Source organism: Lytechinus pictus, chromosome 17, assembly GCF_037042905.1.
Source record: "Lytechinus pictus isolate F3 Inbred chromosome 17, Lp3.0, whole genome shotgun sequence".
Taxonomy (NCBI): domain Eukaryota; kingdom Metazoa; phylum Echinodermata; class Echinoidea; order Temnopleuroida; family Toxopneustidae; genus Lytechinus; species Lytechinus pictus.
The window spans coordinates 25582211-25596238 of record NC_087261.1 but is presented as its reverse complement, the minus strand read 5'-3'; the positions used below and the strand labels follow the sequence as shown (position 1 = coordinate 25596238).

Genomic DNA, 14028 nt, shown 5'->3' with positions numbered 1-14028 from the left:
TGAGCACTAGCAATGGCTGGCGCCCACAATACATGCACAGCGCTAGCAATCATAGCACGTACCGCGATCCTGTTCCTTAGACCCTGTTTTTCACAGTGCCTGGTGGTAGTCAGTTCCTAAATTGACCCCCATTTCAGGGTTTCGTGAGGCACACCCCCATCAAAATACATGTATAATTGAGTGCCCCCCCCCCCCAAGGGTTGCAGCATGCAGCAAGTCCGGCAAATCTGAAGCCAAAAAGTGACAATATGTTTCAAGGGACACTAGTACTGCTAAATGGTTGCCCACCCCCCCCCCCCCCCAAATAAAATAAAAAAAATCGAGTGCCACCAAAATTTTATAGTGCCTGTGGAAAATGGCTTTTTTTTTGCTTGTCAGGTATTGTGTGGCATTTATCATCTTTTGCTTATTTTTTGTAAGAAATATGACCCCAATGTTTTTGTAGATCCTGAATCTGCCCCTGGTAGTGGTACTGATTATTAGTCAAGCATCTTTTCACAGTGTGATGACAATGGAGGCATTGAATATTTTGACTGTTTGACAAAATAATCATGGACTATTTAAATATCAAGTTCTTCCTCCTCTTCCTCCTAATTTCTCCTCCTCCTGTATATGTCGACAGACTTTGTAGAGACACAGGAACTAAAGTGCCAACTGCCAATATGGTCATGACTAATAAAACTAATCAATTTGTTCTCATTTCACGGTTCAAGGATGGTTCCCCGGAATTTGCCTTCAAAGCGAGCTTCACAAACAATGCCCATACTGGATGCATCAAGGCACTTGCAGCAAGCAGCCGTCACCTAGCCTCGGGGAGCACAGATGAAATCATCAATCTTTATGATCTAGAGGAGAATGTGGAACTAGGATCTCTTCTACAACACAATGGTAATGATAACAATAGGTGTTTATAAATGCTATCTATTCAGAAATAATTTATTCTGAGGTGCTCTATATATTAAAGGTAAATGCCAGTTGTGGTAACGATATCAAAATGAGTTCGTACAGAATCCAATGAAATGACCACCTAAGTGTCTGTTTGTATAAATAAAAAAATTTGTGCCAAAGGATTCTGGAAGAAATTGTGTAATTGCTGAGAAATTAGCAAATAAGCACAGGATTCGGGTCAAGCGTCGGGCCGACATTCAAAGCAATAATAATACACTGTCCCACGTGCGCTTATCTGTGTTGGTGATCTTCAGTGTGAAAATTTTTCAGCGTAGATTTAAAGATTTCACAAAGTTCAATTTATGTAACTGTACCAGATCTAGATCCTTGATGATATACCGACAATTAAGCCTGATTTTACAGACTTCCTCATGAAATCAGTGTTTACTGCAACTACAGGCATTTCTCTTTAATTACCCCAGCTTTAGCTCAAGCTACCTTCCTAGTCTGCAGGCACAAACCCTGATTGAAAATTCGATCACAAAATGTGTCTCCATGCAAAGACTAGCACATACAAAACTTGCTGTTTCAATTCGAGAGGGCCTTCAGTACACAAGGCATGAGTAGGCTGCACATTCAGACCCTGAACTCTAGTGAAGGGTTTGCACAGCAGACTTACTGCCTTCCAGCACTCGGTGCATTTAGGGAATTAATCCTGCTGGAGTGCTGGGTACTCATTCACCTCACTTGGGTTGAGTGCTGCACAATGTGGGTGAAATTTTTTTCAAAGGAACACGTGCCATGGTTTGGATTCAAACCCATGTCCTTCTGCCTGAAAGACAACAGTCATAACCCCTAGACCATCATGCCCCCATAGTAGGAGTTTAGTCATTGCTTTAGTTTGTCTGCTAATAAACTTTGAATGAGGTTGGGAGTAAGATCAAATAAATGTAAAAAAAATCTCAGTCATGTGCCTTGCTGTGTAGATTTATAATAAATCTTTGGTTTTGTATGCTAACTCATTCTACAGAGCGATTGTCTCACAATACAATTTTCCTCATTAAGTCCCTTAGAAAGGACTGTAAGCTGTCAGTCCCCTGGTTGCTCATTCAGAAATCTTTATTGTACACTTCTTTAGGTAGGCAGGTAAAATCACCCCTCTCTCTCCTTAAATTTGGAGGGGGTTATTACCTCTAATAAAAAATTAAACTATAAAGCACATTTATTCCTATTTCTTCTTGAATACAAAATTTGTTCATAAAATCATGTTTTACCTTGATATTGTCTTTTCAGGCTCTGTGGCATCGCTCAGTTTTCATGAAGACAGTCACATGATTAGCAGTGGAGAAGACGGCGTAATTTGCATATGGGGCACTAAAACGTGGGAATGTATGAAGATTCTCAAAGGCCACAAGTAAGTTAAAAATATTTATAACTGTCACGTAATGCATGATCCCTCCTATCCCTCCCTCGTGCATACTATAACCGAAGTGCATTTACATCCAAATGTGCTTTTCATAATGAATGGGGGGGGGGGGTAGAGGAATAAGGTGAAGGAGCAGGAGGAAGGGAGGAGGAGGAGGAATAGAAAGGGTGAGAAGGGGGAAAGGAGGAGGAGGTAAGGAGCAGGGGGAGGGAGGGGAGTGGGAAAGGAGGAAGAGGAAGGAGAGGGAAGAAGAGGGGAGGGGGAGGAGAAGGATAGCAGGGAGAGGGGGTGGGTGTGGAAGAGAGGGGGATGGAGGAATGACGATGCAGGATAAAGAGGAAAGAAGGAGGGTATTGGGGGAAAAAGGAGGGAGAAGTGTAGTCTGCAGGCACAGACCTTAGTTTTTCGCAATTCGCGTAACATAGAGTCTGAAGTAGTGAGAATAGATTCACTATGTACTGTGGCTGGCTATTGACACAGACAGAGCCTTTGGCATCTAGTCTTTATTACTCTAGACCTGCTATTGGTTTAACTGTTAAAAATTAGTGTATGCTTGCAGACTAGAAGTGGGTGGAGTTTGAGGGAGAGGAATTGATTCTGTGAACTTTTTATTTTCTGGTGTTCCCAGTAGCAGAGTTTATATTTAACTGCAGAAGAATTAATAGATAAACATTCATCTTCTATGTCTCCACCTCATATTCCTTTTTTCCAGGGATGCCATAAATTCAGTAGCCGTCCATCCTTCTGGCAAGCTTGCCCTCTCGGTCAGCAAAGACAAGACGTTACGAACATGGAACTTACTGAAAGGCAGGGCAGCTTATACCACCAATATCAAGAAAGGTAAGGTTACAAATTGTAAGAAATGATAAAAGGTGAAATAGGGGCTGACAAATTAAATCTCTACTAGTAGAGACTAGTGTCATTATTGTCTCGCCCACCAGAGGTGAAGGCGAGACTTAGGGATCCAAATGAAGTTTCAATACACATCTGTCGCGTGCCCTCGCAAATCACAATATTTCTGGTTATTTTCATAAGTGGGTGAGACACAAAATCGATAGTAAAATCACAATTTTAGACTAGAGTATTACTTTCACCCAACTTAAGAATATGTGCCTTTGAGTTTTAACTATTTGGCTTTAAAGTTTTAAGCTTAAATTCTCATTCCAAGCATCAGGAATCCAGTGTTTTTAGGGGTTTATGAAGAAATTAGCAAAGATGTCCATTTGGTGTCATTGATCTTCCAAACTCAATATTTTAATATTTTAAACTGCTCACATCATTCCGTCTACATTCTTATAGTGTCGGACATTGTGCTATGGTCCCCCGATGGCCAGTTATATGCGGTCATCACCAACGATCTTGTCGAGATTTATGACATCACTACTGCTTCGATTTGCTGCTCGTGCAAAAGCAATGTCAAGATATTATCAGCATGTTTTCTTACAGTAAGTAGACCATGTTTATATACTGGTTGTGAAGATGGTGATGATGTTGATCGGTAGATGATGATGATGATGATGAAGATGATGATGATATTGATGATGATGTTGATGGTGATGATGAGATGATGATGTTGATGGTGATGATGGAGGTGATAATGATGATAATGATGATGAATGATGGAGATGATGATGATGATGGTGGTGATGATGATGATGTTGATGGTGATGATGAGATGATGATGTTGATGGTGATGATGGAGGTGATAATGATGATAATGATGATGAATGATGGAGATGATGATGATGATGGTGGTGATGATGATGATGGTGATGATGATGATATTGATATTGATAATGATGATGATGATGATGATGGTGATGTTGATGGTGATGATGGTGATGTTGATGATGGTGATGATGATGGTGATGATGATGATGGTGATGGTGGTGATGGTGATGATGATATTGATATTGATGATGATGATGATGATGGTGATGATGATGATGATGTTGATGGTGATGATGGTGATGATGGAGATGTTGATGGTGATGATGATGATGGTGATGATGATGATGAAGATGATGGTGGTGATGATGATGATGGTGATGATGATGATGACGACGATGATGATGGAGATGATGGTGATGGTGATGATGATGATGGAGATGATGATGATGGTCGTGATGATGATGAGGATGATGATGGAGATGTTGATGGTGATGATGGAGATGACGACGATGATGATGATGGTGATGATGATGATGATGGTGATGATGGTGATGATGACGACAATGATGGTGATGATGATGATGATGATGATGATGGTAATGATGATGAAGATGATGATGATGATGATGTTGATGGTGATGATGAGATGTTGATGGTGATGATGGAGGTGATAATGATGATGATGATGGAGATGATGATGATGATGGTGGTGATGATGATGATGGTGATGATGATGGTGATGTTGATGATGGTGATGATGATGGTGATGATGATATTGATATTGATGATGATGATGATGTTGATGGTGATGATGGTGATGGTGATGATGATGATGATGGAGATGATGATGATGATGGAGATGATTATGATGATGGAGATGATGGTGATGATTATGATGATGGTGATGATGATATTGATGATGATGATGATGGAGATGATATTGATGATGATATTGATGGTGATGATGATGATGATGATGATGAAGGTGATGATGGTGATAATGATGATGAAGATGATGATGATGAAGGTGATGATGGTGATAATGATGATGAAGATGATGATGATGGAGGTGATGATGATGAAGATCATGGGGATGAACAAGTGCTTGTACACCGAATGAATATAAACCATATATCTTTATATGTTATATTATATTTTCAGGACCGAGTTCTGGTCACTGCAGGCGAAGGGGAAATGATATCACTTCTCAAAGTGAATGAAAAGAAAACCAAGTTGTCTCAGCTGACAGAGTTCAAAGCTCACAAAAAGAGGTGGGTATAATATGGACATTCTATGTGTGCAATCAATAGATGCTTGCAGTTAATAATTACATCCTTCTGAAAGATGAATAGAAAAAAAGAATGCTAGAGGGGGAAAAAGGGCAATTAAAATGAAAATGGCATTGGAGTAGAGAGAGGAAGGGGAGGAGACGGTCAGAAAAAAAGGAGGAGGTAAGGTGGGGAGGGGAAAGAAAGATACACCACTCTCGTCCTTTGGCAAGGTATTTATCTACATTTGCAACTCTTCACCCAGGTGTAGTAAATGGGTACCCAGTAGAGGAAATTCCTCTAATGCTTTGAAAACCATCATCATAATTATTATTCTTATTAAAAATGAGGAAAACTACCAGAAGAGGTGGGAGGAATATAATGTAGATACATGTATACCCAGTAGAGCATTTCAACATTTTTTTGTCCAACAAGTTGTCGGATCTTACAACTTTCTTTGATTCTAATTGGCTGATGAGCACTGTTATGTACCATGATAACTGTCCGATAAAACAGGACTTTTCAGATAAACCGTCCGATAAGTCATTTCATTATTCCCATGTTGCTGTTTCACATTATAAGCAGTTTATTTCCAATTCGTCTAATGCCAATTCGTCCAATTGCCAACTCGTCTACTATCGTTTGGTCTACCCTCAGTTCGTTCACTCACCAAGTGGTCTACTTTCATTTAGTCTAATGCCATTCCGTCTAATAACCAGTTGGTCCAATAACCATTTAGTCCATATACCATTTGGTGTAATTAAACTAAAGTGTTAATTGTGCAAAATGAATGAAAAGAAAATGGGTATTAGACCAATTGGTTATTAGACGAAATGGTAATAGACGAACTGGTGATTAGACGAAGTGATGATTGGACCAAATGGTTGTTAGATGAAATGTTGATGGATGGAATGGCATTAGACTAAATGAAGGTAGACCATGTGGTGAGTGGACGAGTTGGCAATTTACTGTATAAGCATCACACAATTGGTAACCTGATCTTGTACTAAATGACCTATAGTACATGTATGTGTATCCCTATGTATCTGACCTAGCACCTGAGAACATGTTCCAGTCATGCATAATTGACAAATAGCTCTATAAAACACCAAATGGGGGGGGGGGAGAGATAAAATTGGGTGATGAAGAAAATAGAAATTTGAGAGCCGTAAGAAAAAGCAGACTCCGAAGTGCAGTTTCATAATGGAAACCCAAATATTTTTCTGTCTTTCTAATTCCTTCTGCAGAATAAAGTCTTTGAAATGTGTGAATGCTAAAGGGAGTCAATCAAACCAGACTGAGAAGTGGCTTCTGTCAGCATCCAGTGATGGTTTTCTCAAAATATGGTGTATAGATACTGAAAAGGTAGGTCAACCTGTAACTAACATTCTCATTTTACGATTCTGTGCCGCCAGAAGGAGTTTGTAAGAACCCTTGCGTTATTTTAGTTGCTTCGCTTCAATATACGGCTGGTACCAAGCCTAACTTGTTTACTTGACAGCCAATCACGGTTTGCCATTTAGCGTCCTTTGTCTAGTTTCGGTTCTATTATATATTGTTTTGCTCTAGCGTTTTAGTCATTCATGCGATTTACTCTGAGTGCATGTTGAAAGCTTCAGTATGTCCGTTTTTAAGGCTATTTTACGATTTTGCGGTACCAAATACTTATTTACTCTTATATAAACTGTGTATTGTAAACAGCAAATGGTGTACAAATATTTGTCAGTGTTTTTTAGTTCTGAATATCACATGAACTTCAAAGTTGAAAGTGAAGCGTTCAATCGGCATCTTTGGCACGGCTGTCATGTGTTGGTGTGCTACAGCTGGTTCCTCTGAATGTCACAAGGGCCGAAATCTCTTCCTAAAGGTAGGGGGGACCAGGGGCTGGAAAAAAGGTTATCACCCCAAATGTAAGGTCATTTCGACCAAAATGAATTTGACAGCAAAAAAAAGGGGGTTATCACCCAAAAAGTAAGGTAGTCTCGTCAAAAATACATGTACATGTTTTATTTAGATTTCGAATGAGGTATTTCTTAACATCATACAAGACCAAAAATAGTAGGGGGACATTTGATATTGTGTCCCCCCATACTATTTTGGGTAGGGGGGATGCGTCCCCTCCCCTGGGATTTCCGCCCGTGGAATGTCATGTGATGCACATTCATCCAATCAGCTGTCAAGGATCTATTATGTGTTGTATAAATTTGTTAATACATATACTTTTGAAAAATATGCATAGTGCCATCTGTTTCAAAATTGAATAGTTGTCTTGGTGTGGTGTGCAATTTCCTTGAAAGGTAGAAACTGAAGTCGACTGTTCTCTTTTTATACGCCCGTCTCGACGGGAGGTATTATAGTATCACACTCGGTGTCCGTCCATCTGTCTGTCCGTCCGATAACTTTTCCTTGTAAACGCAATAACTTCAGTTTAACTTAACCTACATGTAGGCTCATATAATTTGGTTTGTGTGATACTAGCATGGATCCTAGCAATTCTGTTGATTTTGAGGTCAGAAGGTCAAAGGTGAAGTTGCCATCATCCACTTTTGTTGCTTGACCAATAGCTCCATTTTCCTCGTTACAGACGGGCGTATTATGTGCTCGCCTTAGCGACACTCTTGTTGTTTATTTTATTGATATGACTAATATTCAAACAGTTCAGTTCAGTTCAGTTCAATTTCATTTATTTCCAATTAAAAATCACAATATCAAAATTCATAAAAATACATAATTGAGCAAATGTAAACCATATTCATGTACATGTATTACAAAAGTCTTCCACATAAAATATATATGTATACAATAAGTTAACATTTTAAACAGAGGAAATAGGGAAATTATAAAAACCCAAAAAAGAGTTTGTCAAGATAACCTCCCTTAAAGGAATTAGACAAAATATAATTAACAAAATAAGATATAAGAAACTTATTTGCCCACAATAAAACACAAGATCAAACAATAAAGGGGAACAAACAAAAAAAAACAAAAAAAAAAAAACCAAACAAACCATACACAAAGGTAAAAGGTGGAAAATAAATCTACACAAGTTGAAGATTGATTAAATGCTGCTTTATACTTATTTTAAATGCATTATAATTATTTATTGATGCTATATTACTTGGCAGGTCGTTCCAAACTGTTGGTGCTTTATGACTGAATGAAAATAAAAGATAGGATTTTTCGACTGCCCATAAATGATATTTATTTTTATTCCTTGTATTATAGTTATGTACTGACATATTTAATGAAAGCATATTATTAAGTAAACAAGGTAAAAACCCAATTCTGTGTTTGAAACATAAAATCAAGATGCAATATCTATTCAACTGATAAATGTCAAGAATTTTGAGTGATCTGAACAGAGGCCTACTATGGGCATAATATGAATTCAAAGAACATATTCTAACAGCTTTCTTTTGTAATAAGAAAAGGGACTTCAACTTAGATTTGTAAGTGTTTGCCCAAACAGCATTACAGTAAGTCAAAAATGGTAAAATAAATGTATTGTAAAGCAATCAGGATATCTTGTTATGCTTATCCTTATGCAGATCACAGATTATCCAGTCTTACTCTCAGAGGTAAATACCAAGGCTCGACTGACATGCTTAGCAATAAGAAAGGCGCCCTCTGCAGTTGATGGAGAGAAAGACGCGACGCAGGAAGCAACAAAACGCTCCACAGAAAGCAAATCTGGTGAGAAAAGGGATCTGTTATTGCAAAAGATATGTAGTTGATACCCTAGTGTAACAAAGTCCACAAAACCATTAAAATTACCTCTTTGAAGTACATGTAAGAGTCTTGTTTTCTTTATAAGCAGACATGGCACTATAGTCCTGGGGGTGTTTCACAAAGATTTAAGTATGACTTAGGTCGCACTTAAATGTCGACGCGTACATGATATGCAACGTGCAATCTTATTGATCAATACTCAGTAGTGCGTGTCATGGCATGATCTGACCAATACTGTCATGCCTTTTATACTGCGTGCAACTAGACATTTAAGTGCGACTCTAAGTCATACTTGAATCTTTGTGAAACACCCCCGAGGTCCTGTTTGGCCCTTTGTGAGAGGGAATAATATACTTTCCTCAAAGCCTAACATAGACTTATGACAGTCGCATTGTTCCTCCCCCTCCCCTCGCGTCTATGTCAGTTGCAGCCAACACATTTACTGAAGTAAACTGGAAGGGGGGGGGTAGCCTACAATGAATCTGATGCTGTTATGCGAACGTCAGCAATGGATATAATACGGAAGCAGCCTCCTCCTATACACACTGGTCTTGCATTAGTTCATTTGTGATTTTTATGGATTGAGATTCACTTCATGTTTTTGGTTACAAAAAAATGCCACCTGACTTAGTCAATACCAAAACAGGAAATAGCGCAGGACCAGAGTAGATAGGCAGTGGCTGTTTTTTTTATTTTGAATATCTTTTTTATTGAACCTATTCATGATGTATGGGGGGTGGTGGGTTACACTCATGGTGCCGAAATGGCCTCAGCCCCTGTGTATGTATTTGCTGGGCAGGTGTGTATATCTGTTCTATATCAGTTTTTACTGTCAATAATTTTTAAGTTGACATTGTTGTTTTTGCAGATTCAGTCTTTCTTTCACACTTGAAATGATAGTTTTTAGTAATAAATTAATTGTTTTCTTTGTATTACAGATGACTCTGTGGTCAAGAAGAAGAAAAAGAAGAGTAAACCTTGATAAACCATGCTTTTCCTGGATCCCCATACGTAGAAATATCTCTTATTTACAATATCAGATAACCTATCGGAGCTAAAGTCACTAATATTGTGTCCATCATACACATTTGTGTGGTTAGTTGGACAATGAAACATGCCGACAATGATTTGTGTCCAGATATACTTGTATGGTCTACTCAAATGGTGATAGGTCCAACAATTTTCAGATTCCAGCATCTTAAAAGGGAAGTTCACCCTGAAGAAAACTTTGTTGTAAAAATAGCAGAAAAAATAATACAAAGTATTGGTGTTTGAGGAAAATCCCATTAAAGATTAAGAAAGTTATTAGAATTGTCAGGTTTGGATTTTTGACGTCATAATCGAGCAGCTGCCCCATATGTTATGTAATATAATATGCATAAATCTCAAATTTTAAATGGTTCATAATTAGTTATGTTTGTTTTCTTTTTAGGAAAGGGTGTGAAATGATTTGTCTAGTGATATACTGAGGGTAGAGTAATTACTCTCACTCCTGGAGAGGGGGGGGGGGGGGGGGTCACAAAGGTTCAAGTGCATCTTATACTTAGAGTCACACTTAAATTCTCAGTTATGTGTGCTTTATTTAGCATATCACTACATTAGTCAACTCCTGCTTAGAGGAAGCACTATTCTGCATTATAAATCAATCGGGGCCCCGTCTTACAGAGTTACGATTGATCGGATCGCGCAACTATGGACGGCCAGATCTATTATGCATGTTTGTTCAAAATATTGATGTATATTCATGCATTCATTGTTTTCTTGAAAATTCACTGCGCTTCTCTTTGCATACAAAGGACATTGTGCACATTTCCTGTAGAAAAAATTATGACACTGATGGATTTCCATAGTTACGATTGATTGGATCAATCGTAACTCTTTGTAAGACGGGGCCCAGATTACGTGTTTAATATCATGTGCGTGTTAGAATTTAAGCAGGACTCTTTGTGAAACACCCCGGATGATGAACATTTGCACTGCTCTGAACAAAAAGCATTCTCATCTCATCATCTCTTCAAGCTGTCATACATTACTTCTTGTATCTCTATTATTCCACTTTGTTCTCATACAAAAACTTGATTCACCAACACTTCTCAAGATGGTAAATTGCGATTAGGTCCAAGCCCACTTAGGGGGTGTTGCAAGAAAATATTTGCGATCAATCGCAAATATTCTGTTGCAATTTTACAACTGATAGATCAACGTTAGCTGTAGCAAATCAGATTAAACGTCTTGTTTCAAGGAGCAAATTAGCAATCAATCACTAATGGGCAATTAACTGCAAGACATATGATTGATTTAGGGACCAAAAATAGACTTGCAATTGATCGCAAGCTTCTTGCAACACCCCATTAGTCCACTTTTCACCTGCCCTCATCCCATGTGGTCCAATCCTAGATTGCCTACAACTATATTGTAACCGTTAAGACGAACTGGGTTCCTTAACACAAAGATTAGCGATCAATCGCTAAATGAACTGACTAATCAAGATCAATGTTACATGCGCATTTGGCGCAAAATACTGACCAGGAACCAATCAGAAGTTTTCTTTCATATTAGCTTTTCATCGCTAATCTTTATGTTACGGGGCTCAGGTTGTAAATGTACTAGGATTAGACCATGTGGGACGAGACTAAATGGGACAAACACCACTTGGCCTATATTGTATGGTGAATGGCCAAAATGGCTATATGACAAAATGTGTAGTAGGCAAACAGCTTGTAGATGAGCTAGGACTAGACCATATGGAATGAGACTTATGAGGTGTTGCGAGAAACTTTCGATCAATTGCAAGACAAAGTCTATTTTCAGTTTCTAAATCAATTATAAGTCTTGAAAGTAATTGCAAATTTGGGATTGATTGCTAATCTGCTTCATGAAGCAAGGAGTGTACTCTGATTTGCTAGTTGAAATTGAACTATCAATTGTAAAATTGCAACAGAATATTAGCAATTGATTGCAAATATTTTCTTGCAACACCCCCTAAGCGTGAAGTAGCCAAAGAAGGGGTAGACCAAGTGGCAATTAACAAAGGTTTATTTTCATTTTCATCTAATAACCAGTTGGTCCAATAGCCATTTAGTCCATATAGCATTTGGTCTAATTGAATAAGTGTTAATTGGGCAAAGTGAATGAAAAGAAAATGGTTATTAGAACAACTGGGTATGAGACGACATGGTCAGACGATGTGGTGATTAGACAAAGTGATGATTGGACCAAATGGTTAGACGAAGTGATGATTGGACCAAATAGTTGTTAGACGAAATGTTGGACGGAATGGCATTAGACTAAATGAAGGTAGACCATGTGGTGAGTGGTAGTAGATGAATTGGCAATTTACCATTCAAGAATGCATGGGCGTTGTTGCAAGTGCCTGTAATGACTAATCCAAGCTAGTTACAGATTGACGCAAAGGTTTGAGGTTCAAGCCCTGGTCAAGTCTTTCGGATGGTGACGTTAAACGTAGGTCCCAGACAGAAATAATCATATTTGATTGATACACGTCTGACAAAACTCAAATACACACACACGCATGTCACAGCTGGATATATTCACAAGAGAAATTATTTGATTTATAATCTGTAAAGTTTTATTTACAGTTTGAAACTATAGAGCGTACAGATGCATCATTGATCATATGTATAACTTATTTCACTGGATAAATATAAAACATACATTCATCATGTTTTTAAAAACATGAGATGGATTTAAACATTTTGTAGCCCAACACTAACACTACTTTTAATCAAGAAAATCATTAAAATTGTGGATATGCAAATCAAGATAATTTCTGAAAAATTAAATACACTTGTCACCTAATTTTTATCTCGGAAGTCCATTTTACAGTACTGGGTTAACCTGAAATTTGTTTATATGGTAATCAAAGGGCAGATATATTCAGATTTTGCTTATTTTGTGTAATATGATGTATCGAAACAAACATTCGATGTGGTTTTTATAACTTATTTGTTTTAACAAATGCAATGAAAATGATTTTGTTAAAACAATTCTAATTTTTAGAAAAAACTGTTTACATTATGTGTATTACACATTCAAACTTATCTTTAATGAAAGGATATTGCCCAGGAATGAAAAAAAAATTATCTGTACATGTACCTGTGTTCTTTTATAATTTTTCCAAAATAAATGATGCCGCCATGTACCTGCATTATGCAAGCAAAATTTTGAAGTGTTATTGTCCTTCATATCATTTCTTTGCTAGATACTTTTCTTGTGAGCATAAATTAAATAAAGATGTGATAGTGATGATGATGATGATGATAATGGTGATGATGATGGTGGTGATGATGGTGGTGGTAATGATGTTCGTGGTAATGGTGATGATGATGAAGTTGGTGGTGATGATGCTGACGGTGGTGGTGGTGGTAGTGATGACGATGGCGACGGTAACAGAGGTAGTGGATATGGTTATGGTGGTGATAACGATGTGGTGAAACTAAAAAACTGCCAATGATTGCTGATGCTAGGATGCTGACAAACTCAAGCTAGAGCATCACTGGATTTAAAGCTCACGTGAGATGGCTCCTAATACGTATTCTCCTTACATGATGCCACTGAAAGAATGCAAGATAGCAAGAAAGTAGACCGAAAGATGGTAGGGACAATGAAATGTTTTCTGAGAATGGCCGAAATGTGATCACTATGATGAGGAATATAAACATCAAATGAAAAAAATTCTGAGAAGAAAAATCTGAATAATTTCTTATGCTCCCATAGCCTATATTCAGTAACTATCTTCTTTTTTAAAAGATTGTCCTTCATTTCCTTTTCTGGTATCTGCCCATCCGTTTGAACTTCTTCCTTTTCTTTTCCTTCTCTTTACCATCATCCTCCTTGTCCTTCTTGATACGAGCTTTCAGCTTGGAAAATGCTTCGTGAGATCCAACAGTGGCTGTGAAATAACAAAATTAGGGAGACAGTAAGATTTGGCCAATGTTTTTAGTGCAGGCAAAATACTTTTCGGGATTCCACTATGCAATATGATTTTGTGTCATTCATTGTAATTATGGCATAATTTTAATTATG

The 14028-nt window shown here is 37.8% G+C and overlaps 2 protein-coding genes across 8 annotated transcripts in view; one reads left to right on the top strand and one right to left on the bottom strand.

Moving 5' to 3' along the window:
* Positions 1-13160, top strand: part of LOC129280008 (p21-activated protein kinase-interacting protein 1-like) — a 15832-nt gene extending 2672 nt beyond the window's left edge. Inside the window, exons 2-9 of the mRNA XM_064112344.1 lie at positions 714-888; positions 2182-2302; positions 3027-3154; positions 3614-3759; positions 5147-5256; positions 6501-6618; positions 8802-8946; positions 9921-13160. Of these exons, the coding sequence (XP_063968414.1) occupies positions 714-888; positions 2182-2302; positions 3027-3154; positions 3614-3759; positions 5147-5256; positions 6501-6618; positions 8802-8946; positions 9921-9964 (987 nt within the window). The 3' untranslated portion in view covers positions 9965-13160. The remainder of the gene's footprint in view (positions 1-713; positions 889-2181; positions 2303-3026; positions 3155-3613; positions 3760-5146; positions 5257-6500; positions 6619-8801; positions 8947-9920) is intronic.
* Positions 12001-14028, bottom strand: part of LOC129280010 (ATP-dependent RNA helicase DDX24-like) — a 23559-nt gene continuing 21531 nt past the window's right edge. For all 7 annotated transcript variants that reach the window (XM_064112342.1, XM_064112341.1, XM_064112338.1 and 4 more), the window contains exon 15: positions 12001-13894. In XM_064112342.1, the coding sequence (XP_063968412.1) occupies positions 13761-13894 (134 nt within the window). In that variant the 3' untranslated portion in view covers positions 12001-13760. The remainder of the gene's footprint in view (positions 13895-14028) is intronic.